Genomic DNA, 26,510 nt, shown 5'->3' with positions numbered 1-26,510 from the left:
TATAGGGGTGCTACCCATTCACTGCACCTGCCTAGGCCCATGGGGGCTAGGTGCAAGCAAATAAGACTGCAAAAGATGCAGAAACTAAGAATAGCTATTCATCATTCACCATCGCAGATCTTCAAACTTGACTCTTTTAGAATGTTTTTTAAGCTATCTTTGAAATTCACAAATGCCTCCATATTTCCAGTCATTATTTTCAGTCAAAACTTACTCCATATCGATGACTTTAGGTAGGCTACCAATTTACTTTTGGATTCCAAAGAGCACCTTGTAGGCCTATATATATAAATTCTAGGGCAAGACAGCACCAATTCAAAGGATGATATGTGAAATGTGCATATACATCCAGTGGGTCAATCATGGGGCTGGTTTATGGGGCACATAGCCTCCCAGAAGGTCCAAGTTGCATCAATTATATAGCTAGAGGAGAGGATTTCAATGGGGGTGACCAACCGAAGGCTTCGTTGGTTTCCCCTCCGAACATTAATGCAGTATCCGCTTCCATATACATTATACATAAACATTTAAAATTTTACAAAATTTTTAAATATTTAAAAATATTTCACCAAATGCATTAAATTCTCTTAGCTCATCGACATAAGTATTGATTTCCATCCCATTTTTCATTTCAAAAGAGGTTGGGGGATGACTTAAATCTAGAGCTGCTACCCAATCCCTTCTTAATATTACTTTGGTTTGAAGGTACATTCCTAAAAAGACACATGATTTATTGACACGTAAAAAAAAAAACTTGGAAATCCCTTGAGTGTTACCTCAATTTCAGGGCACCTTTCCAAAAGAAAATAAGACCGATTAACTCCAGAAAGTAAAGCTATTTGGGGTCTAGGTACAACACAGAAGGTCGTATTTAGGTATTTTTTAAACACTGAGTTTTCAGAAAAACGGATTTGTCAACTATTTTCACTCTGGGGAGGGGGGGTCACTTAGAGCCCCTAAATTCTTCCCTCTTATATTTTATGGATTTCAGAGTGTATTCCCGTTTAGACAGAGGGTCAATTGATTCCTCAGTATATACAATTTCTAACAGTAAGAAATAAAAATTTAGAAGTATCTTTGAGGCATTTCTTTCTGCTCTCTCTATGCAGAATAGTTTTGAACACTCCAGCTAAAGAAAAATTGGTTTTTAAGCATTTTACCATTGAACTACCAAAAAAACCAATTTTATTTGTGGGAGAGGGGTCTAAATCTTGAATCCCACAGCGCATGGTCTAAATACGACACTAAAGGACGAAAATATGACGATGTAAAATTTCGTATTCCACAATGGTGCGCTATTTATAATTGGTTTTTATTCATTTTTGTTTTGCAAACTCTTTCCGTTAATTTTCGTGGTTTTACCAGTAAAACGAGTGAATTTGCTAAAATCATTGAGAAAAATGACAAAAAAACAACAACTAACAAACTAGTAAGAACAGTGCATTAAAATTAATAACCTCCTTTGATACAGCCTATTGAATTATACATTTATTAAATTATTTAATGTAGTTTAATAACTCATGATAAATCAGAATTTTGATTTTCTAAGGAACCTCTGCCCTCTTTAGCCCGTTTCATTTTTTTTCCTATATTTGTTTGCACCGTGGTTCGCTGTTTAAGTTTAGGCCCAGCCCCAGATCAAATATCCGGGTTTGCCAATTATATTTTTTTTGTCCATTTTTGTCACAAGTTGGCAGCATCATTGACAAGAAAACATACTTGATAAAGTGAATTCATTTTCAAACATAAAGCCCCCCCCCCCCAAAAAAAAAAACATAATACAGCCCATTGTAATTAAACCTCATAATAGATCATATCACTTTATACGTTTACGGAACTATTTAATTAAAAAAGAAATTATTGTACACTAAAATCATACTTTTTAAAAAGATCATCAAACATAGGTTTGCAATTAATTTTTGCCCCAAGCTTAGCGCACAAAAGAAACGCCCCAGACATTTTTCGGTGAAGAGAATAGCTTTCCTCAGGTGGGGGACACAGCCTTTCAGTTAGCATTACAGGCACAAGCTGTTGAATTCTATGAGTTGTTTTCTGATTTCCAAAATCAAAAGGTGTATCATATTGGAAAGCTTCTCCTAAGATCATGACTGCGTCTATATGCGCATTTTCCATTCGTTTTGATTCGTAGCCCGTTAAAAACCCAAGCTTTTGTGAATACTTCAAAACTTGATCTCTGTCATTACGCGAAGCCCCCTCTATAACTTTTAAGTATTTATCAACAAAACTTCTTGGGTACTCTCTGCTGGCACCAAAATCTAATAAATATATAATCTTTTCATCTGGGTTGTACATGAAGTTAGCCCAGTTTGGATCTGTTTGCATAAATTGGAAATCAAAAAGTTCCATTAAACATAGCTTAAGCAGCTTCTCTCCAACGTAATTACGTGTTTCTTGGTCTAATTCAGCACATTTGTCAATAGCAAGTCCTTCTATATATTCAGCTGTATAAATTTGTCCTGTTGAAAGTTCATCAACAACTTCAGGTACATAATACTCTGGATAAGGCTCAAGCAACTTCTTAAAACGTTTGGAGCAATCCTTTTCCCGATAATAGTCGACTTCCCAAGCTAATTCACGTTTCACAACTGGTATTACACTATCTATAAACAGACCTTCTGGTATAACATTCCAAACATTCATAATTCCCATCAAATTGTTTATATCACTATCAATACTTTCAGCGACGCCTGGATATTGAATTTTCATGGCCATGTAACGACCATCTTTCAAGGTTACCATATGAACTTGGCCAATGGAAGCAGCAGCAAATGGCCTCTCCTCAAAGGTTTCCACTTTATCACGCCAATTTGGTCCTAACTCTTTTTCTAATACTTGATTTACCTGCCATGATGGCATAAAATCAGCTGACTGACGAACCCGTTCAAAAATTGACTGTAGCTGAGGATTAATCAATTCGTTGTCCTGGATGCTAAGCATTTGGCCCAGTTTCAAAGCAGCACCTCGCACTTTACACAGTGTGTTCACAATTCGTTCTGCATTAGCTTCAGTCATGAACGGACTTGACGATAAGAGAGATGTACCTTTTTCTTTTTTCCCTGACATACCAACTGACCGTTTTGCAACTTCTGCCAACGCTCCAAATCCTAAACCTGCAGCTAATTGGCCATAAGACGCAAGTCTTGAAATACGAGAGGATGGGACTGCTTTCTCCTTAGCACTTGCACCCAGGCTAGGTTTCACAACCGGACGCACAGCTGGTTTGGCCTTTGGTTTAAGTGGTGTTTTTACATTATCTAAGTACCTCAAGCTCATATGAAAGCTTTTGTGAGGCTGTTCTGTAAGAGGAATCTGAGAAGGCTTTAAAATTGGATCAGACATAGATCCAAGGTTACTTGCATGAACTGCTTGAGATTGACTGCTTGGAATATGTGGCATACTTGGCTCAGTTGGGGCAGGTGTTTCAGTGGGATGTGATTCCTTTTTGCTAGAGTCTGGCTGTCCTTCTTCATACAATGTAGACCCAAAAGGATCTTCAGTTGAAAAATCTTGTGACTTCTTAGATTTATCATCATTACTACATGCCACTTTCGAATACTCTTTAATTCCTTCTTTCACCATAGTGACTCTCTCTATGATATCTTGAAAGTCAATTTTTCTTGGATTAGTACCTATATCTGAAACTTTCTCTGCAAAACTAGCCGCTGCTTGAAATAGTGGTGGAATGATACTTGATTTCTCAATCACTTCCCTCATTTCTGCGTGCTTAACTGCTCTTGAGGCAGAGAGTACTTTATCCACACCACGCAAGACGCCAAGAATGTCTCCAAACCGCGACATTGTCTAAAAAAAACAAATATGTAAGGCAGCTTATACTTATTGCCTAATAACAGACCTTACACATGAAATGTGAAAATACTCAATGACATTTTTCAGAGAGAGCGGGGGGTTCATTCTGCAAGATTTTCAAGTAAGGGTGCTATTACTTGAATAAAACACATTTATGTTCCGTTTTTACGCAACATACACCATATTTTATACATACAACATAGTTTGTTCTCCTAAGAAAGTGGACCCCTTTTGAAAATACTAGAAGTCACTTTTGAGTAAAAAAAATTCACTTTTGAGTAAAAAGTAAAAAAAATAAAGTGAATTGCAGTCCAGTACAATTGGCTGATACAAGAGAGCAAAGCATAGAGAGAAACCCCTAGAGCCCACCTATGATAAATAAAACATTACTTCCGGCCAAAACTCAATAAAACATAGCTTACATTAAGAAACATTTTGGGCTGCAAGTTAAAAGAGCAGCGTCCATTTTTCAATTTCTTTGAAAAAATAGAATTTAGTCCCTGTAGCACAAGTTAAACAAACATCCCTGAATTAAACAAACATCTTTTCCTGCATACTTCCCAATGTATTTTCGTATAATCTACTAATATAGGCATTTTTTAATAGTTTTTCATAAAAAATAGGCCTACAGAATATAGTTTTATGAAAAAGAATACTAAAAATCTACTTTTAAAAAACCTTCTAAATCGACAGGATTTTACTTAAATGATACCCCCTTATCGTAAAATTACGATAGCCTTTTCATGGCTATCGAATTTAACTGCCATGATTAAAAGTTTTATCCATGTTATAGGTTTACTTATGTTACAGCTGGTTTTTTTTTTTTGCTTTTTTTTCCAAGTGTAAATTGTTTTCATATCATTTTTTTTTGAAGTGGCATATTTTCACTAGATATCTGTAGCATTTTAAGCCAAACCAGCGCTTTTGCAAGGCATGGTTATGATAGCCCAGTTTACCAAATTATGACCACAATACATCAATACTTTTGTCCAAATAATTTAGAAAGTCGGTTGCTTTTGTTTAAAACTTTCTTTAAGCAATAAGCCTTTCGGTCCTTCTAAAGGGAGAGCAGTTTCCACTTTCGAGGTTTTTCAATAAATCTAAAAATTATTTTAGTCTTGGGTACTGACAAAAAACGTCTTTCTGCAATAATTAATAATTCATCAGTCTAATTTACCATTTCAAATATATTAATCCTATTGGAATTAATCTAAAAAGAAAAGTTTTCCTTTCGAAAATAAAGAGTGAAACTGAAACTTAAAATGGTCAAAAATTATTGCTTCCCGGATTCCACAAGATATATCTGCAAAGCTTGTTCAGATAAATTGACTCTTTACATTTATTAATATCTGTAGAATACTCGTAATTTGCGCCTTACATAAAATTGAGCTTCTTTAAGTTTTCTTTTAAAGAATTATGCACAAACTAGGAATAAATGAGAGTGAAGAGGTGATGTTGAGCAACGAGAAGGTCGATAAAGTAGATAACTTCATCTACCTGGGTAATATTATTAACAAAGATGGTGTTAGATCAAAATGAGCAGAATCATAGGCAGCACGATAGCGCTACCTAAGTAAAGAACGATGTGGGCACAATGTATTATATTTTTTTTCTTTTTTCTTCTCCATACCCAGGCACTTCCTATCGAAGAAGTTGTCGTAGAAAGTTCGGAAAGCGCTGATTCGATTGCAAATTGGAGTGGCTAGTGCCCTTTTTAATAGTCGAAAGTGATTGGAGGGCAACTAGTCGCCCGTAAGCCCATCATTCCCCCAAATACATCCAATCAAAATTTTGATGTATCCATTTTGTTCAACGTAATTGAAAGTTCTTGAAATTAGGTCTTTTAGGATGATAACCCCCTAGGAGCCCTCGGTGCAAGGGTTGTAAGTTATACCCTGGGGGCATATAAAGTTTATATAGAAGTTGTAATAGAAATTTCAAAAAGGGCTCCTTTGATTGGAGATTGAAATTGCCATTTTTAATAGTCGAAAGTGAGTAGAGAGTAATTAACCCCCCTCTTACGCCCACCATTTCATCAAATACATTCAATAAAAGTTTAGAGATAGCCATTTTGTTAAACTTAGTTGAAAGTTCTGGAAATTATGTATTTGAGAATGAAAAACCCCCCAGAGCCCCAAGGGCAAAGGTTATAAGTTTTGCCCTGGGGGCATATAAGGTTTTTATGGATAGAGTTGTCGTAAAACTTTAAAAGGGGCTCATTGCATTGGAAATTGAGAGGGCTAGTGCCCTTTTTAATAGTCGAAAGTGATTGGAGGGCAATTAACCCCCATCTCACGCCCACCATTCCTCCAAAGACATCCAATCAAAATTTTCAGAAAGCCATTTTGTTCAACATAGTAGAAAGTTCTGGAAATTTGGTAGTTGAACCTGACACACCCCCCAGCCCTCACGGCAAAGATTATAGATTTTGGCCTGGGAGCCTATAAGATCTGTCTTGAAATTTTTTTTGTAGAACCTTCAAAAGGGCTGATTTGATTAGAAATTAAAAGGGCTTGGGTCATTTTTAAAACTTGAAAGTGATTGAAAAGCAACTACCGCCCCTCTCACGCCCACCATTTCCCCAAGCACATCCAATCAAAATTTTAAGATAGCCATTTTGTTTAACGTAGTTGAAAGTTCTGGAAATTTGGTCTTATAGGACGACAACCACCCTAACAGACCTTAGGGCAAGTGTTGTAATTTATGCCCTGGGGGCATTTAAGGTGTTTATGGAAAGCGTTGTCGTTTCAAAAAGGGCTCATTCAATTGGAAATCGAAAGGCCTAGTGCCCTTTTAATAGTCGAAAGTGATTGGAAGGCTTGACATTTTTATAGTAAAGATAGATGTGGGTATAATGTATTAATTTTTGTTGTTGTTGTTGTTGTATAGACCAGGGCACTTCATAACGAAGGAGTTGTCGTGGGAACTTTGAAAAGGGCTCATTCGATTGAAAATAGACAGGGCTGATGCCCTTTATAATAGTCGAAAGTGATTGGAGGGCAACTAATCCCCCTTCCAGTCTCACCCTCCCACGCCCACCCTCCCCTTACCCATTATGTTTAAAAACTAAATGTTGCCTTAAGATTAAATCAAATGCACTGTGATAGAGTTAATGCCCAATAAGGCATCTCGGTAGTATCCCAAGAATAACTGAGGGTATTATGCTCAATATTTTAGCTTTGGATCTGCTCTTAAAATTTAAGAAAATCAAATAACGTAGGTGCATCCAAATTATCAAAGAAAGAAAACAGATTTTTTCGTGAAACGTTTCAAGTTTTCCATTTCATGCGAACTAGAGGAATTATGAAACTAAATTAAACAGTACTATTTGTGCCCAGATTTTTAAAAGGGTGTATGTTGTTAAAAATTGCTGAAAATTTTTCTCCAACATACAAATAGCATGCCAAATTATAAAGTCTTAAAAAACGAAAAGATTTAAAGTATTATTTTCTTTTTCCCATAAAAGACTATGTCAATATAAAACGAAAAGAAATTAATTAAAAAAATCTTTTTCCCCACAATAAGTTTTTCAAAGAAAAGTAAAGAACTCCCTTAAACATAAAATGAGCAAAAATAAAATAATCTACCAAGCGTGAAACTACGACAAATTAGTATCAATAAATTAATGAAACCCAAAACAAACAGAAATTAAAATAAATAACCAAGGCGAACTCAAAACGGTCAGAAATTAACATAAGTTAGGCGCAAAACCCCTATGCCTACCCAAGGCCAGAACAACATTTGCACTTTACTGAAAAAATATAAATATATTTACTTTTATAACTTTAATAAATCAAATAATATTAACATTTAGATTACCAAATATCAGTATATGTATATTGAACTGACAATGCACATTCATTTGCATTTTTCTAGGAATTTTTTTTAAATTATTTATAGCCAAAAACCTCATTTAGGAGCATTAAGTTCCCCATCTTGGCAAACAAGAAAAGTCAGTTTATGGGCACCAGTGATGTCTTTCTTTTTTCTCCCCCCTTTTCTTACTTGCTGCTAGTAAGGTGTTGAAACATCGTAGAGAAATGTTTAAGGGCCCATTCAAAATATTTAACGTGAAAATCTAAAATATATGCACCCAATATCTAAAATATAAAATCTAATGTATATCTAAAATATATCTGAAAATTTAAATGAAAATATATCAATGAAATATATCAATGAAAATCCATATATATGCACCCAATATATAAATATATCATATCAATGAAAATCAAAATATCAATGACCAATGATCAAAATATCAATGAAATCAATACCAATATATCAATGAAAATCAAATATATGCACCCAATAAAGAAAACTTAAGCTTCAGATTTTTCTTAGTTGGTAGAGTAAAGAGCAACTATTTTAAAGCAATCACTCCAAAAGCTTTGAAGCATCACGTCGTCAGAACGATTCTCTCTCTGACGACCAACAGTGGTTGGCAAAACACTTTTGGTCACTATCTCAGAAGTAGAGAAATGTCAGATATGACCTTCAGGCATGATAGTGATTAACTTAAATAAAAACACGTAAAGGGTTACATTTTAAAGCGTAAACAGTAAAGAGTAACAGAGAAGAGTGATAGTGATAAACATAAATAAAACTGTTTGATTGTAAAGACCAAATAGTAAAGGATGAGAGTAAAGAGTGATAGTGATTAACTTAAATAAAAACGGGTAAAGTAAAAATTAAGGAGTAAAATTAAAACTCAAAATGCAGATAAATTATTCCAAATATGAGGGAGACTATCCCCCCTCCTTCTCAGCCTCCGGTCTTTACACCAAAGTTTAAATGATCCCTTTGATAAGGGTACAAACGCTTGCCAGCCTAATGATCACATCAGTGCATTATGGAACTAACATGGCACCCATGAATTATGTGTAGGGCTTCAACTTAAAGAGAATTTCCTAGAAAAAGAAGCAATAAAACTGCTTTCAGGCAAAAGATGCAGACGAATGGACTCAGAGACAGCAGATATTGAGTAGGAAGAACAAAAGCTGCTTGGACACACGCCCCCCATTACTGCTCAAGTGCAGGGAGCTACCATTGTCAAAGGATAATAATGTCCCAGTAATAAAACCAGAAAGACAATTTAAGATTGTCATAGAGACAAGGAATGAAGTGTTGCAGGAAATCGAACTACTACACCAAAACAGCGCAATAATCTGTAATATTACTTAAAAAGGGTGCTAGATATGTCTCTTTCCTTTCAATTGAGCCCCTATCCCAACATTCTGCAGTCACTAGTTTGAAACAGTCACCCCTGGGATGGGAAAAGGAAACACAATGCTTACCATGTAAAAACAGGATTTTCCTTGTTGTTGAAGGTGGGGGACAATCATTCCCATATGGAGGTCTTTCAACTATAGCGATTCCAATGGTGCATTTTTCGTTTTGATCCAAAGCCGTTGTTGCAGGGTTTCAGGCCACTTTTTAAGCACACATAAATTTCTTTTTGCATAAAATTTTACTATTAAGATCACATGAAATAATAGTTATCATTCCTGAAACCCCTTCAAATAGTTCTTTGTTCAAAGTCTGTTTTAAACTCACCATTACTATGGACCGTGGTTTGCTCTTCACAAAGTAATAGCTATTGCCCCAACCACGCTCATCAGTATTCAACTGTATCTAAGAACCGTAATCTTATTTGCAAAGGCCATAAGGGCTATTATTTACCGTGTAGGGCCGTTATTTTCAAGAAGATATATCATAATCGCAAAAAGTACAAGTCACAAACAAAGTCACCCTCCATCCTCAGTCCCTAAAGGCCAGTGTCACCTGCTTTACAGAAAACAATACGTATTTCGACCAGTTCGTTTTTATTTGTTATAAAATAAAAAAAAACATTCAAGTTTACACAAAAACACATCAAATTCTTGAGAAAAACACACTTGTGACTCAGTTTAGTTTTTTACAATTTAAAATTAATACTGTTCTTTTCATTCAAATTAATTTACAGAACAAGAAATTTACACCAAAACAAAATTCTTTGACAACTGGTAATTTTTAGAAGCAATCTGCTTAATGGGCCAAAGCAATATTTTGAATCGACAGCCCACAAAACGATGCTGATTGATTTTCTATACATTTGAAATTTGATAAGAATGAATTGTATGCAAATATTGAAATAAATTTTTTGAATTTTAGACTAATTAAACTAAATAAACTGTTCATAATGTAAGAATGCATAGAAAAAAAAGTCCTGACACAATGACCAGCATTCACTTCTTTTATGTTATAATGAAAAACAGAAAGTATAAATTATTTTGTTTTGTTGGCCCTAGAATTGTTCTATTCTTATAATAAATTAATTTAATAAATGTTTTCCACAAAACAATTTTTCAAAGAAAAGTAAAGAGCTCCATTAAACCAAAAATAAGCAGACATAAATTCAAATAATCTGCCAAACGTAAAACTACAAAAAATCACAATAAATAAATAAATGAAACTCAAAACGAACAGAAATTACAAAAAAATGACCGAGTGAAACTGAAAACAAGCAAAAATTATCATGAGTAGGGCAGACAACCCCCATGCCTTCTCAGGACCAGAACATAATTTGCACTTTACTGAAAACAAAATACATTTTAGATATTTTCACTTTTTTACTTCAATAAACAAAAAAATATTGATATTTTAAGGAATAAACAGTAGTAAAGGAATAAAGTAGACCTTTAAGAAATAAAGTAGTTGTATATGAACCTGACAACCCACTGTCTTTTTTTTCAGTAGAGTTGTAAAAAAATGTATATGAATCTCACAATCCACAGTCATTTGTTTTTGTTTTTTTTCAGTAAAGGTCAAATTATGCACTGGTCTTGAGAACTTATGAGGGTTGTCAGCCCTACTCATGTTAATATTTGCTTGTTTCGAGTTTGCCTTGGTTATTTATTGTAATTAATTAAAAAAAATTCCACAAAATAAGTTTTTCAAAGAAAAGTAAAGAATCCCATTAAACCAAAAATGAGCAAAAAATAAAATCAAATAATATACCAAACATGAAAGAACTTCAAATCAGCATCGATAAACAAATAATACTCGAAAGGAATAGAATTTACAATAAATAACCGAGTCAAACTCAAAATGAGCTGAAATTAACGGGAATTGGGTTCAAAACCATGCCAAAACTATGCCATCCCAAGGCCAGAACATAATATGCACTTTACTGAAAAAATATAAATGTTTTTACCGTTATAACTTTAACAAATCAATAACATTTTGATTACAAAAATATCAGTAAATGAATATTAAACTGACAATGCACATTCGTTTGTATTTTTTTCAGTAAAGTGCAAATTATGTTCTGACCTTGGGATGGCATAGGGGTTTTGAGCCCTACTCATGTTAATTTCTTCTCGTTTTGAGTTAATTTCTGATACATTGAAGAAAATGGCTATATCAAAATTTTGATTGGATGTGTTTGGAGAAATGGTGGGTGTGAGAGAGGGGATAGTAGCCCTCCAATCAATTTAGACCATTTCAAAAGACACCAGCCCTTTAAATTTCCAATCGAATGATCCCTTTTTCAAGTCTCTACGACAATGCTTTCTATAGAAACCTTATATGCTCCCGGGCTATAATTTACAACCTTTGCCCTGAGGTCTATGAGTCGGTTTTAATTCTCAGAGATATTATTTCCGGAACTTTCAACTACGCTGAACAACATGGGTATCTTAAAATTCTGAATGGATGTGTTTGGGGAAATGGTGGGCGTGAGAGGGGGGGGGGGTTACTTGCCATCCAATCGCTTTCAACTATTGAAAAGGACACTAGCCGTTTCAATTTCCAATCGAATGTTTCCTTTTTAAGTTTCTACAACAAAGCTTTCTATAATAATGAAAAAACCTTATAAACCCCAAGGGCATAACTTACAACCCATGCACTGAGGGCTGTGGGGGGAGTGCCATCCTCAAAAACACACTTTCCGCACCTTTTAACTACTTCGAACAAAATGGCTATCTAAGAATTCTGATTGGATGCACTTTGGGAAATTGTGAGTGTGAAAGGGGTGTTAGTTATCTTCTAATCACTTTCGACAATTAAAAAGGGCACAAGCCCTTCTAATTTACAATCGAAGGAGCCTTTTTTACAGTTTCTACAAAATCACTATCTATAAAAACCTTATATGTCCCCATAGCATAACTAATAACCCTTGCCCCGAGGGCTTTGAGGGGAGTTTTTATCCTCAAGTACCTAATTTATAAAACTTTTATCTATCTTGAATAAAATAGCTCTCTAAAAATTTTGTTTGGATGTGTTTTGGGAAAAGGTGGGTGTGAGATGGGGGTTAGTTGCCCTTATTTAGACTATTAAAAAGGGCACTAGCCCTTTTAATTTCCAATCGAATGAGCCCTTTTTCAAGTTTCTACAACAAAGCTTTCAATAAAAACCTTATATGTCCCAAGGGCATAACTTACAATCCTAACTCTGAGGGCTGGGGGGGGGAGTGTCCCCAAAGATATAATTTCTGGACCTTTCAACTGCTTTGAACAAAATGGCTGTCTCAAAATGTTGATTGCATATCTTTGGATAAATTGTGGGCGTGGAAGGGGTGTTAGTTGCCTTCCGATCACTTTTGATTATTAAATAGGGCACTAGCCATTCCAATTTCCAATCGAATGAGCCCTTTTCGAAGTTACTACAACAACTCCTTTGACACGAAGCGCCCTGGTCTAAAGAAAAAAAAGGGAATTAGCCATTTCAATTTCCAATCAAATGAGCCCTTTTTGAAGCTTCTACGACAACGCTTTCTATATAAAAAAAAACTTATATGCCCTGAAACCTTATATGCCCCCAGGGCATATCTTACAGCCCTTGTCTTGAGATCTGTGGGAGGAGGTGGGATAGTCAACCTCAAAGACTTGGTTTCCAGAACGTTCAACTACGTTGAACAAGATGGCTATCTTAAAATTTTGAACGGATGTATTTGGAGGAAAGGTGGGTGTGAGAGGGGGGGGTTAGTTGCCTGTCAGTCACTTCTAACTGTTAAATAGAGCGCTAGCCATCTGAAATTTAACTTAGATGAGCCTTTTTTGAAGTGTATACGAGCTCAATTTCAATAAAAACAGTACATGCCCCAATGGCATAAGTGAGAGCCCTTGCCCTGAGGGCTGTGGGAAAGTCTCCTCAAAAACATAATTTCTATCTGGAAATCAACTATGCTGAACAAAATGGTTATCTCAAAATTTTGATTGGATGTATTTGGGGAAATGGTGGGTGTGGAAGGGGTGTTAGTTGCCTTCCAATCACTTTCGACTTTTAAAAAGGGCACAAGCCACTCCAATTTCCAATCGAATGAGCCTTTTTCGAAGTTTCTACGACAACTCCTTCGATACGAAGTGCCCGGGTATAGAAAAGAAAAAAGAAAAAAAAATAATACATTGTGCCCACATCGTTCTTTACTTAGGCAGTGCTATTGCACTGCCTGTGGTTTCTGTCCGTTTTGGGGTTTCAATTATTTTTTAATGGTCATTTGTTATAGGCTAGTTTTACAATAGGAAGATTATTTGGCTGTATTTCAGCTCATTTTTGGTTTAATAGAGCTCTACTTTTCCTTGAAAAACTTGTTCTGCAGAAAAAATGTTCTAATTAATTTCTGTTCGTTTTTTATTGACATAGTCTTTTTAGTAGATTTTTTTTTATATGTTTACGGTTTTCCTATAAGAATCCACAAATTGCCTTGCTATTTGTATGTTGGAGAAACTTTTTCACCGATGTTTAATCCTGAAACAAATAGTATTGTTTAATTTAATTTAAAACCTACTCAAGTTGACCATAAAATAAAGCATAACATCACTCCCACAAATGCTTTCTATGCTCTTTGACAACTTGGATACACTTATACTCTTTTAATTTATTTAAATTGTAAAAACAGAAGAAGAAGTAGCCCTGAAAGTTTCAACTTAATACCCCCAGCTGTTCTCAATACATTGCGGAGGTGTCTTATTAGCAAACATACACACAATACCTTTTGCTTTAGTTTTAAAGCATAATGGTCCAATTATACAATTGTGGGGGGTTTCAAAATTTTGACTGGATGTATTTGGAAAATGAATGGGCTTGGGAGGAGAGCTGCTTGCCTTCCAATCTTGTTTTACTCTTAAAAAGAGCACTAGAACTTTTTGATTTAGTTCAACATCTGCCTAAATATTCCTTGAAAGCTTCATTTTAATATTCTTAGCTTGCATAGTAGCAATAGTTGCAGTAGCATTAGTAGCAGTGTGCATATAGCACCTTTGGTTTCTTGAACATCCCATTTAGCAGAAGCTGAAAGTTTAAAGTTAATAATATGAACCATTCCTGAAGCAGGAAGCCTAAAAATAAATTAGAATGGAGGAAAAGTGTCCATAGCTGTGTGGGCCTCAGGTAGCCTGGTGCTGTGGTGAGTTGCTAGTAGTAGTAGTAGTAGTTCCTGAAGCATATCTGATATGTCCTCTCAACAACCTGTGTGGGCATAGTGTGTTTTGATTTTGTTCTATACAGTTCCAATATTTCCCAGATTTTTTGCCTTAACACCCTTAGGTGTTGTAGCAGCAGTTGTAGCAGTAGAAATAATAGTAGTAGCCTTAGTGGCAGCAGTAGAAGTAGAAATAGTAATAATAGTAGTATGAGTAAAGGCAGTAGCATTAGGATGCAAATATTTTCTTTTGGTTAGTTGAACATCCCCTGCAACAAGCCCTGTTAGTTTCAACTTCACAAACCCAACTGTCCCTAAGATGTTGCTGTTTCGCCCTTCTGACAACCTGCATACAGACGGCGTATTGTGATTAAGTTCACCCCCCCCCCAAAAAAAAGAAAACCAAAAAAATCCATGAAAATTTCACCTTCATACCCTTAGGCATAGTTGCAATAGTAGGCACAGTAGTAGTATTGGTATTGCTAGTAGGAATATTAATAGCAACATCCTTTACAAGTAGTTGCAATGGAAGTAGTAGTTGAAGTAAAAGTAGTAGTAGTAGTAAATTTAGAAATGATAGTAGTGTTAGTTGTAGCATGCACACATTGCCTTTTGGTCAGACCATTTTCTCCTTTTAGTATTCTCTGAAAGTTCCAACTTAATACCCAAATCAATTCTATAGCTACATTCTTTAGACAATGTACATGCACACAGCAGCTTTTGATTTAGTTCAAATTATCCCTCAATATTGTAAATGGAATAGTGTGGTAGCAGTTGTAGTGGTGGTAGTTGTAGTAGCCTAGTAGTGGTGGCATGCAAATATTCCCTTTTTGATCATCTCATTTATCATTTCCTGAAAGTTCCAAATTATTAAACCCAGTCATTCCTGAGTTTTGCCCATTTGACAATCTGTATATGCATAACATGTTTTGATTTAGTTCAATACTCCCCTCAAATTTCTCTGAAAGCCTCACCTGAATGTCCTTTGTCTATTGTAAGGAAAGTCCAAACATGCATGCCTTTCTCAATAACGTATACTACATGTAAACAATAAACGAATTGCCTAACTTACAGCCCTTACCCTGAGGACTGTAGGGAGGTTGACATCATCAAAGACATAATTACTGGACCTTTCAACAATGCTGAACAAAATAGCTCATTTTAAGATTTTGGATTGGATTTGCTTTGGGGAATGATAGGCTTGTGGAGGAGGAGCTGGTTGCCCTCCATTCACTTTCGACTCTTAAGAACTTCTAATCAGATGAGCCCCATCCAATCCAACAACCACTCATTCCATAAAACCTTATATGCCCTGGGGCATAACTTATAACCCTTGCCAAGGGTTGAAAGGTATGTAAGTTATTGGGCAAGGGTTGTAAGTTATGCCCAGGGTCATATAAGATTTTTATGGAATGGGTGGTTGTGCAGACTTTAGGAGGCTCATTTGATTGGAAACATGAAGTTCTAGTTCCCTTTTAAGAATCAAAGGCAATAGAAAGCAACTAGTCACCCCCTCCTGACACTCTTTTCCCCAAACACATCCAATAAAATTTTGAGATAGCCCTTTTGTTCGGAATAGTCCAAGGAGCATATAATAATGCCTTTGGGGTGGGCAACCCTCCAGAAGCCATTAAAAATTTAGAACTTAAATATTCAGAACACCATCACATAATTATGAATTGGCCCAAAATATTTAATTGGTGTGTCAGATTTCCTAACTCCTAAAACTTTGATTTCAGTGTTTAGTTGGATAACAGAAACATCCTGCACTGATGACATTTTACAAAAGAAAGCTGTTAAATTCTGAAACCAAGGAAAATAAACATACATCTGTAAACAAAATAAGAGCCGAAAAAGATGTTTAGGTACATAGGATACTGGTGAGATAGTGTTTAGTAGACAGAGGACTGGTTGGCCAAAGATCTGCTACATTATTTCTGAAAGTTGTTCACCTGACATAAATATTTATGAATTCATGAAGAGTCAGAAAGGTATAGGTTAAGAATACAGCATCAGACTTTACAGTCCTTAGTATTGGTGATAATCTCTTGTTCATGGCTTTTCAGCCAGAAAGTGCAATGGGTGTTTGGGGCCAGCCATCTTGTGCTTTCACACACTCTTCCTGTTTACCTTTCCCAGATTTCTCCTGGTACCCATTTAGAGTTGGGTTGACTCTGGCTGAGCTCACAGGTTACACCACTGAATCTGTTCCAAACCAAATAACTAGCAAGGCCAGGACTCAAAGTAACAAAGAGGTATCTGAAAAAGCCTTCCCTAGCTGAAACTTAGACTGTCAATTTATTCATGAAATTTTTAATATCCAGGCACAGGAACTTTCAAATTTGAAGTATACAAACTTTTCTGGATGAACGCGAATGTTTTTGTGCTTCTAAGTCAGTTGGCGAATGATTGTGAGAAAAATGGACTGAAACAAATACAAATCAAATAATATATTATTATCTCACTATAATGATAATATGGTAGAACTTTGATACAGTAACTTATTTGTCATTATAGGAATTTGTTGGGCTAGAGAATAAAATATTCAGGAGAAGATCTAAGAGTTAGCCCCGGAAGGATAGTTTTTTGCACCTAACTCTACTTCTTCTTTACAAATAAGGCTTTGAAGATTGTAACAAATGAATCTATACCTTACACAAGTTTGTAAAACTGAATATGCTAGGTAAAGGTTAAGATAGCTAGCAATGTGTTATGGATAAACAATGATAGAATGATAAGGCCTAGGCTATACTTTTTGGTCATCTATCTCATCAGGGGCAAAACAAAAAGCTGGTTGGCATTTATGTGGCTGAGAACACATCAAGAAAGAATTCACAAGACACAGGAGCTTGTTGAAGGGGGTAAAGAATGAAGCTATAAAAAAAAATTAGGATGGAGGAGAAGCATGAGCATTTATATTAATCTTAGGTACCTTGATGCAATAATGAGTTCTTAGCATAGTAGCCCAGTGTTAGATATAGTTCCTACTCCCAGCAAGTAAGCTAGATTTCAAGCAAAATATGAATTATTTTTCTGAATTAGTTTTTATAAGCTTATAAAACTTAAAGATAGTCCAGAGGAAGAACAGCACTATGGCCTATGAGCAGAAACATCCAGAGCTTCATTTCATTGGGGGGGGAGGGGGGGCAATTTTTGTAAATTTTACTGAATTGCTACCTGATTTATACTGAATTTTCCACAGAAATCAGGAAATTTGCTAAATTTCTGCCAATTTTGTAACATTTCTGCCAAAGTTTTTGCCTTCAGTGAAAACTTTACTATCTGCCAAAAAATTTGGAGGGGGGAAGCACTCTGCCCCTCCCTTGGGATGCCTGCCTATGAGTTTGAAATCTATTTATGGGTAACACATTCAAGTTCTGTCCATCCTTGAAGGTTGTCTTGGGGCCTCTTTCTTTGTAATAGCATGGATGTACCTTATGTATGCCTTGTGGTCTTCTACTAAATGAAGAAAGTCCAAAATGATTTGAGGTGTAAGATTATGTTCCCAACCATGGGCGTAGGCAGCATATTCTCTAGGGGGGGCAGTCGATAGTGTGATGGAGGGCCTTTTATCAACTGCTTTTCCAACCATCTGCTTTTTCAGCCATATTTAATGTAAATTTGAAGGTCTAGTAGGGGCAGCTGCCCCCCCTCTACACCCATGTTCCCACCTCTTTAGAAATGGGCACAAGGATTAGAACAATTAGTTTTGCCTTTGAAGATGATTTTTGGGAGACATGACAAACTCATCTATTTGATATGACCAAGCCATTGAAGTTGCTGGATCTTGGTGATGTTGTTTGTTGGATCTTTAGGTACTCAAGAGAATTCATATTTAGGACTCTATTGAGTTAAATAGTTTCAGTGATGCAGCATAGGCATTTAGTTACAAACACTACAAATTGTCACTGGCCATCTACCATTAGTGTCAAAGTCTCAAATGAGCAATGAGAGTGGTCATTTTGTGAAGGTTGAATAGAAGCTAGAACTATTATTTCTAAACTCTGGCTGTAGGAAAGGAGAAAGCAAAGAAAATTGGTACATAAAAGCTTCCCATACCCTAATTTTGGCTATAGATCTATTATCTTAAACATCAATTACTTATAATCTATTATCACAACCACCATATCTGGTGTAGTGGGGACAGGCTGAATGGCTGTATTTTGCAGGTATGACACCACAAGCCTAGGACAGTGCAGGGTCAACCAATATTTTTTTGGCTCCAATCAGCTTCAAACTGCAAGGCTATTCACTTGAGTGAAACCTCTTCACTGAGAAGAAAATACAGACAATTTGAACCAAACTATAGACAAAAAAAAATTAAGCCTGACTTCTGTCCTGGCTGGGACAGTGCAGGTTAACTTCATAGTCATGGCTTTTCCAGGCTAGACATCAGCCACAGATAAGAAAGTTTTGTGGCTACTAAAATCATTTGGGTAAATTTTTGGCAGTTCATAATTATTGACTTAAAAATAAAGTGACCATACTACTCAATACCTTTTTTATGCTCTTTACAAATATAATAATAATTTTTGGTAAATTTGCAGATGGCACTATAATTTAGCTAAGATGAAAGTGAAAACGTCATTTGAAGCCTTTTTTATGCTGTTTCATAATACAATAATTGCTTGAGCCCTTAAAGGGGCCCTGAAGGTATTTTTTTATGAATTACAAAAGAGAATACAAAACATCAAATTATGTTTTCACTTTAATCTTAGCTAAATTATATGGCCTACTGCAAATTTACCTTAAACTTTGCCCCCCCCCCTCTAATGTGCAAATATATACCCTGAATTGGAACATACCCTAAATTGTCAACAGCAAAGTTTCAAATCACAAAATTCAGTGCTATTTTTGTTGATAGGATTTGAGAAACTTGAAATGGTAAGAAAATGGGATACTTTTGCATTATACGGGCCTCTCAGCTTAATCACTATAGAGAAGGCAATGATAAAATCTGTCTTTGACATGATAACTGCTGTAGACTAGGCAATGATAGCATGGTTTGCATTGTGTATAAGATATTAAACTGTGGTTTTTTGGTCTTCAGATGGGAGAAAAAGGCACCTAGGTTAGGTTACATATTTAATATATGCAATGCTTTACACCCCCCTCCCCCTAATGTACAAATATATAGCCCAAATTTGTTTCTAAACTATTATATATTCATCCTTTTTCATTTTATTTCATTAGCATTAACCAAACTTGACTTTTTAGAGAGGCCCATATAATGCAAAAGTACCAAAAATGGTTTGAATTGTGTTACCTAATAGATGAGATTTAAATTGTTATAAATAAGTATTTTTGGAATATATTACTCTTGAACACTTATTTATAACCTAGTGATATGTTTTTAACCACTTTTTAACAACTTAACTGATGTTTATAAGTTCTTTGTGTGGCTACAAAAATGAAATACCTTTGGGGCCCCTTTAAGGGCTCAAGATACAATTTGGGTAAAATTCTACTTTAGCTACTTTTGACTATCTTGGAAAGGGGTTAGGTTAAGAAAATAAAACTTTCAGGGATGGGTCTACAGGCTAAAGTATGTCCTGGGAAGATATTTTGAAGTATGTACCCACCTCCACTCCTTCTCCCTCTAGAGGGTCCTGACCTTTGGTGACCTTTAAAAATATGTGTTATGGAAGTGAAACCTTGCAAAATAGATCTTCTGCTTAAATGAAGTACAACAAAATTGTTTTCAGCTTCACAACTTTGCTCAATCCCAATTTATAAGGTTTTAAAGATATGCAAATATATTTTCTAAATTTTGGAAATAAACTATTTATATGTCTTAAAATTCTGCTCAAATAACTGAAATTGCATTTTCAAAACTAAAGCCAGAGAAAAAGAAACTGATAACTGAAAATTAAGGTAAAATATTGTTTTGTCAAAATTTCAATGAGTAGGCCTATAGACCTGTCATGTAGGCAAATTTTATGACCCTCTAGAGGGAGAAGGAGTGGGGGAAGGTACTTCAAAATACCTTCCTGGGACATACTTAAGCCTGTAGACCCATCCCTGAAAGTCTCATTTTCCTAACCTAGCACCTTCCCAAAATAACCAAAAGTAGCTAAAGTAGAATTTTACTGCAATTTGTGATGGAAGCTATAAAATGATATTTACACTTTCATCCTAGCCTAGCTAAATTATAGTGCTACCTGCAAATTTACCCAATTTTGTTGGAAATAGATTTTACCCTCACCCCTATATATACCAATTAAGGATATATATTTGCACATTAGGGGGGGAGGGGGGTAAAGTTTAAACTTACCACTCATTTGCATCAGAAATAAACTTTACCCCTACCCCCCTAATGTGCAAATATACATACTAGGCTATATACTTTATATATACACTTTTTGGTCATTATATGGCCAAATATATATAGGCTATATAAAATAGCTTATCTATAGGCTAAATCAGGATTTAACAAAGATATACAACACAAAAAACTTTCCCTTGACTTAATTTACACAGCAGACCTATTCTGATTTTTTATACAGAAAAATTTAGCCTCCTAGTTGTAACCTAATAAAAACGAATAGTTTACATTCAAAATGTCAGGGAATCTTAAAATTACATAAGTTACTTATTTCACGTTTTCAAATTTTGAATCTAAGAATCAAATGACCGAAATACAGACGTAGCGTTTTCCAATCCTAACCTGTGGACCTCTTCCTAGGGGCCCATTTTCACGAGGATGACGGTTGAACTCATGTTCCCCTCCCATCATCGTGAAAACAACCATTTTTTCAACACATAGGTGTCCATTTAGTTTTCCCCCTTTTCAAAAAGCAAAGTTGAACTAAGGCTCTTTATCAAATGCAACAAAAAATGAATTAGAGGAAGATGAAAGCAAAAATATACTTTCATTGAACAATTTAGTGCAAAAACACAAATTCACGTCGATAAAGGATTTTTATCCAGCTCACATCCTTGTAAAAGTGACCTTTGGTTTTAGTCAACGCTCATTTTTTCTAATGTACATATCAGTGTCTTTTTAAGAATGATATTATTATTATTATTTATTATTTGCCCGTCAAAACAGGGTACAATAGACAAAATAATCACTTAAGATAACAAAAAGAGAGATAGAGAAAAAAAGACACAAACACACATTGAATATTCATATACATGACAAAAAAACGTCATTATATACATTGCATTAATACGAACAAACTATTGCTAACAAATTGACGATCATGGATGATGGAACTTATTTCAGAAACGGGATAGAGATTTATTAATACTAATATTTTGATTTGCAAGCTTATACAAATGTATTATTTTACGGTTTCTTGTCCAAGGAGGCAAATGTGAAAGATACTTAGCAAATCTGAAGAAGATTAAGTGTATGTGCTTTTTATCTGTAACTGTAAAGAATCTCCAGAAAGGAGCAATGTACAGCAGATGTAAAAGGGCTGTGGCGTTATAGATTGATGCTAGAAGCTAACCCTAAACTGTTAAATCTTTTTATATCCAGATACTTTAAAATGCAGCTGTGACTAAAAGAAGCAAAATTTATTCTGCAGCTCAATTGACAGCTACCCATTAGGCTTATTAGACTGTTTAGATTACTTCAAGCAAAATTGGGCCTACTTTGTTCAAAGTGGATAGTTACTTTAAATGGCTGTTGGAAACAAAAAATCTGATTAAATAGCATCATAAATTTTTTTAACCCTATAATATTGCAAGTTAATCACGTACATTTTTTACATTTTAATGAAGTCAACAGACGTCATATTGTCAATAGCACAAGTCGTGTCCAATCCGCACCTTCCCATGTTGCATTGGTTAATATCTGAATACTGTAGGTTTCCTACAGTTTTTGCTGTGGGTAATAGAACAAATGTCTTTGACTTGTTAAAATAGGCAGGAAAATTTTGATTTGGCCAAATTATTTAAAACTCAAACCTTGGCTAGCAAAACAAGAGAATAAGAGAAAATGAATTGGGGAGAAATTAGAAAGCCCAAATGTTATTCGGTAGGATCGGGAAAAACACTGAAAATTAAATATATCAGAAGCACTGATTTAAGTCTGTTTCTCTATTACCTAGTCGATTGAAACCATTCTCGATATATAGCTGATTGCTGTTTATTTGCACAAAAAATACTGATGTTTTATGTTGGCTGGTATGAATTCAGGTAATAAATTTATGGAAGATACATACCAAAAGCAATAGCAAACTCCACTGCCTCAATATTAGCTAGTAATATAGCATGATTCGGTAAACTATGTACACATCTAACTAATTCTAGTTAACAATTTTATAGGTCTCTGGCAAAAATTATATTCTACTGTTATCTTTATTTTAACTGATAAAAACTTAAGGTTTTTAGTACTGTTATATAACTGAAGTTTAAAATCCTATTTTGAAAGCTAATATTGGGACTATCGTGAAATATAATTAAAATGCTAATGATGATAGTAAACACTTTTTAGTTCAATTTCATGCGACCTCGTCAGTTGGATATTGGTTAAAAAAGCATAATTACTCATTTTTCTTCTTTTCTGATACAGCTGTCCTGGGTCTGCTTTGTTCCTTTTTCAGCTTCAAGACAATTTGATCAATTAGTCGAGTTGAGGGGTCAGAGGGCAATTTTTAGCAGGTACGCTCTTCTAGATATTACTGTGGCAGCTCATGGCAGCTCATGATATACCAATCTATTTTTATAGATATATGGATATATTTAATAGATATATTTATAGATATATTTTTTTATATTTATATTTTATATTTTTATATTTATAGATATATTTTTATTTTGGACACTGGAAACTGTAGAACAGTTGGACAAATATGAGTCGATGTAAAATTTTACGAGAAATATTCTGAATTAAAACAACCTAATTTAAAATTTAGTGGACTACTTGGCTTCTGTTTTTAACCCATAATTTATGTCCAGAATTAGATACGAAACAAAGTTACGTTTTTTACAAAACAACAGAGAAGGCTCGACACTATGGTCGAGTAGTTAAGATGTGAGGTTTCTGTTTGTCAATTGAATAAAAAAAACAAGTTTTTTAAACTGAAAATAAGGAGCGACATTAAAACTTAAAACGAACAGACATTATTCCGTATATGAAAGGGGTTGACCGCTCCTCAAAGATTTGGTCTTTACGCTAAAATTTTTTATTTTTTAAAAAAATAGACCTGTTATAAGGAGTCAAACTTTAGCGCAAAGAGCAGGGCATTGAAGAGGGGACAGCCACTGTCATATATGGAAGAATTTCTGTTCGTTTTAAATTTTAAAGTCGCTCCTTACTTCCAATTTAAAACACTTGTTTTTTTTAATTTAATTTCTGATCGTTTTTTAGTTAATGCAGCTTTTATTTTGGCTCAACGTCATTGAATAAGTAAACAAAATTTGCATAAAAATTTCACTTTTCTTTTGTTAAATGGATGTCTCTAAATTTGGTTATGACTTAATTTACAAATTAACTTACGTAACTAACTTCTATATTCGTATATTTTTCTTCTGGCAAAAAATACAAAGTTGCAGATTTTTGCAGATATGAGCTTGAAACCTATGTAATAGGGTTTTCTGACACGCTGAATCTGACGGTGTGATTTTCATTAAAATTCTTCCACTTGTAGGGGATCTTTCCCCCCTCTTTAAAAAATCGGGTAAATTTTCTCAGGCTCGTAGCCTTTGATGAGTAATACTAAACTTAATAAAATTTATATATTTAGAATCAGCATTATAAACCCATTCTTTTGGTACATTTATTGACATCAAAATTCCGTTATTAAAAGTTTCGATTACTATTGAGCCGTATCGCTTGTTTTTTTTATTGTTTTTTTTTTATTACGTATATGTTATTACGTATGTGATGGGGTTCTCCCCTTAGTCAATACCACGCTCTTTACGTTAAAAGTAAAAAAAAAATTTATACACAAACCCCTGAATCACAGAGGCCGTTTAATTAGAATAGATAGCTCTTTTGAAAGCACTAAAAAAAACTGTAGCGTAAAGAGCGAGGTATTGACTTGTGGGAGAACCCCCTCATATACGTTATAATTTCGTTTTAAGTTCTAATGTTGGTTATTATTTTCAGTTGAAAAAACTTGTTTTTTTTAAATTTAATTTCTGATTGTTTTTTAAATAATGCTTGGAAATCCGGCACCCCCTTCATAGAAATGTCCCTTACCCCAAAAAAGCATCCTCCACGGAAAGATTTTCCCGAATAATCCCCTCCTCCAGCCCCCCCTCCCTCCAGAAAAAAATCCTTCCTGAAAATGTCTGTATATTTCCCGATAACCAATAAATAATGCTGGCAAGTCCGGCACCCCCTTCATGGCAATTTCCCTTCCCCCATGAAAACTTCCTTCATGGACAGATCCTCCAACATAACCACCGACCCCCCCCCACTACCAGAAAAAAAAACCTCCTGAAAACGTCTGTATACTTCCCAATAACCAATACTATATGTTAACATTGGGTAAAGTTCATAACTTTTAGCCCTTCCCCCGGGGACTTCGGGGGATTAAGTCATCCTAAAATACATATTTATAATAATTTCGACCATGCTAAACAAAATGGTTATCTCAAAGTTTTACTCGGGTGACTTTGGAGCGAAAATGAGCGTGAGAGGGGGCCTAGTTGCCCTCCATTTTCTTTTGTCACTTAAAAACAGCACTATAACTATTAATTTTCGTTCCAATTAGCTCTCCCGCGATGTTCTAGGATTGATACGATCACCCCTGGGGAAAAAAAAAAACAAAAACAAAAAAACAAATAAACACGCATCCGTGATTTTTCTTCTGGCAAAAAATGCAAAATTCCACATTTTTGTAGATAGGAGCTTGAAACCTCTACAGTAGGGTTCTCTGATACGCTGAATATGATGGTGTGATTTTCATTAAGGTTCTATAGCTTTTAGGGGGTCTTTCTCCCTTTTTTTGAAAATCATGCCAAATTTTCTCAGCCACGTAACTTTTGATGGGTAGCACTAAACTTGATAAAAGTTATATATCAGCATTGAAATCTGATTCTTTTGATGTATCTATTGGTATCAAAAACTCGTTTTCTAGAGTTTCGGTTACCATTGAGCCGGGTCGCTAATTACAGTTCGTTATCACGAACTGTTTTATTTTACATGGGAGATTTTTTCATCTTTGACACTGCAGATTGAGGCACAAAATTTAGCAAAAAAAAAAAATCAGAATTAAAACAAGTAAATAACAAATTTAGTGGACTACTTGGCTTTTGTTCTGAGCCCATAGTTTCTGTCCGACTCAAGATATAAAACAAAGTTACGTATTTACAGCACATTAGAGAAGACTCGTTACTGTTGCCGAGTAGTTGAGATGCGTTTTTTCTTTCATTTTTTTTATTTTTCATTTTAGGTTTTTCATCGGAGATTTTTCTTTTTTTCAACTTTGACACTACACTTTGAAGAACAGCGAGTTAAGCATCGATTAACGTAGCAGACAATTGATTCTAACATTTAATGTTCCCAGGTTTTAAATTTTAATTAGCATTTTTATATATATAAAAAAAAAAAAAAATACCTAACACTTTATTAAAGAGTTAGGATACGAGGTTTTCACTTGGCACTATTTTTATGGGGGATATTTTGTGTCCATGAAACCGTGCCAGTGGATAGTTTTTCTCCTGTGTTCTGCACCAATGTATAGTTTTCACATTGTTCCTCTATAAGAACAACGAGAAAAGATCTATAGAAACAAAACTGCATTAAAATCACTAATCAAAAATGTATCAGAGTCATTCAATTTATTCTAATCACTAACAATAAACTCCAGCTAAGTAATTAATATTTTTTTTTTTATTATTATTTAAAACAATTGAAATAAACTGGATAATGTTGGTGATATCAAGATATCCTTTTGCATTGTGGTTGGATCGATCTCTGCATGGTAACATGGACTCGGAGCTCGTTCTCAGCTGCAGCAACCATTCGCAGGGTCTAGAATTTGATACTGGTGCTGAGACTACGAAAAAGTGTCTAAAAAACAACCTTGGTTAGAAGAGGAAGAAGAAGATTAAGCGAGATGTATGGTTTTCACCTAACAGTGAGCTAAGAACCACTTGACACAACATTCTATGAAACATAAAACTGCATTCAAATATCCAAATTTTAAGTTTTCCATGGCTATGTTATTTTTGCTAGTCAGTAACAATTTCGCGGAAAAAAAACTGTCGAGTTCTTCTGAATTCAAAATTCACCAGATAATGTGGCTACCACTTATCATCAACGATCGGCAACCACCAATTTTCTAATTTCTTAAATATTTTTAATATTTTACAATTTTTC

At 34.8% G+C, this 26,510-nt stretch overlaps 2 protein-coding genes across 5 annotated transcripts in view; one reads left to right on the top strand and one right to left on the bottom strand.

Moving 5' to 3' along the window:
• LOC148954752 (sodium-dependent nutrient amino acid transporter 1-like) overlaps positions 1-26,510 on the top strand; it is a 201,006-nt gene that overhangs the window by 39,549 nt on the left and 134,947 nt on the right. The gene's annotated exons all lie outside the window — the stretch shown is intronic.
• On the bottom strand, positions 1,806-22,459 carry Coq8 (ubiquinone biosynthesis protein COQ8, mitochondrial). Of its 4 annotated transcripts, none has more exons than XM_089086724.1 (2): positions 22,402-22,459; positions 1,806-3,822 (listed from the first exon to the last, which is right to left on the bottom strand). In XM_089086724.1, exon 2 carries the CDS (start codon positions 3,817-3,819, stop codon positions 1,858-1,860), a length of 1,962 nt encoding a protein of 653 aa, XP_088942850.1. In that variant the 5' UTR covers positions 3,820-3,822; positions 22,402-22,459; the 3' UTR covers positions 1,806-1,857. The 4 variants fall into 4 exon arrangements, with proteins under 4 accessions (XP_088942850.1, XP_088942849.1, XP_088942851.1 ...); XM_089086723.1 differs by lacking the exon at positions 22,402-22,459 and adding an exon at positions 20,781-20,842; XM_089086725.1 differs by lacking the exon at positions 22,402-22,459 and adding an exon at positions 20,811-20,834.

This window comes from Artemia sp. Qi Xiang Cuo, chromosome 3 (genome assembly GCF_049724085.1).
Source record: "Artemia sp. Qi Xiang Cuo chromosome 3, ASM4972408v1, whole genome shotgun sequence".
NCBI classification, from domain to species: domain Eukaryota; kingdom Metazoa; phylum Arthropoda; class Branchiopoda; order Anostraca; family Artemiidae; genus Artemia; species Artemia sp. Qi Xiang Cuo.
The sequence above is the reverse complement of the archived record's forward strand: the minus strand, read 5'-3'. Positions and strand labels throughout refer to the sequence as shown.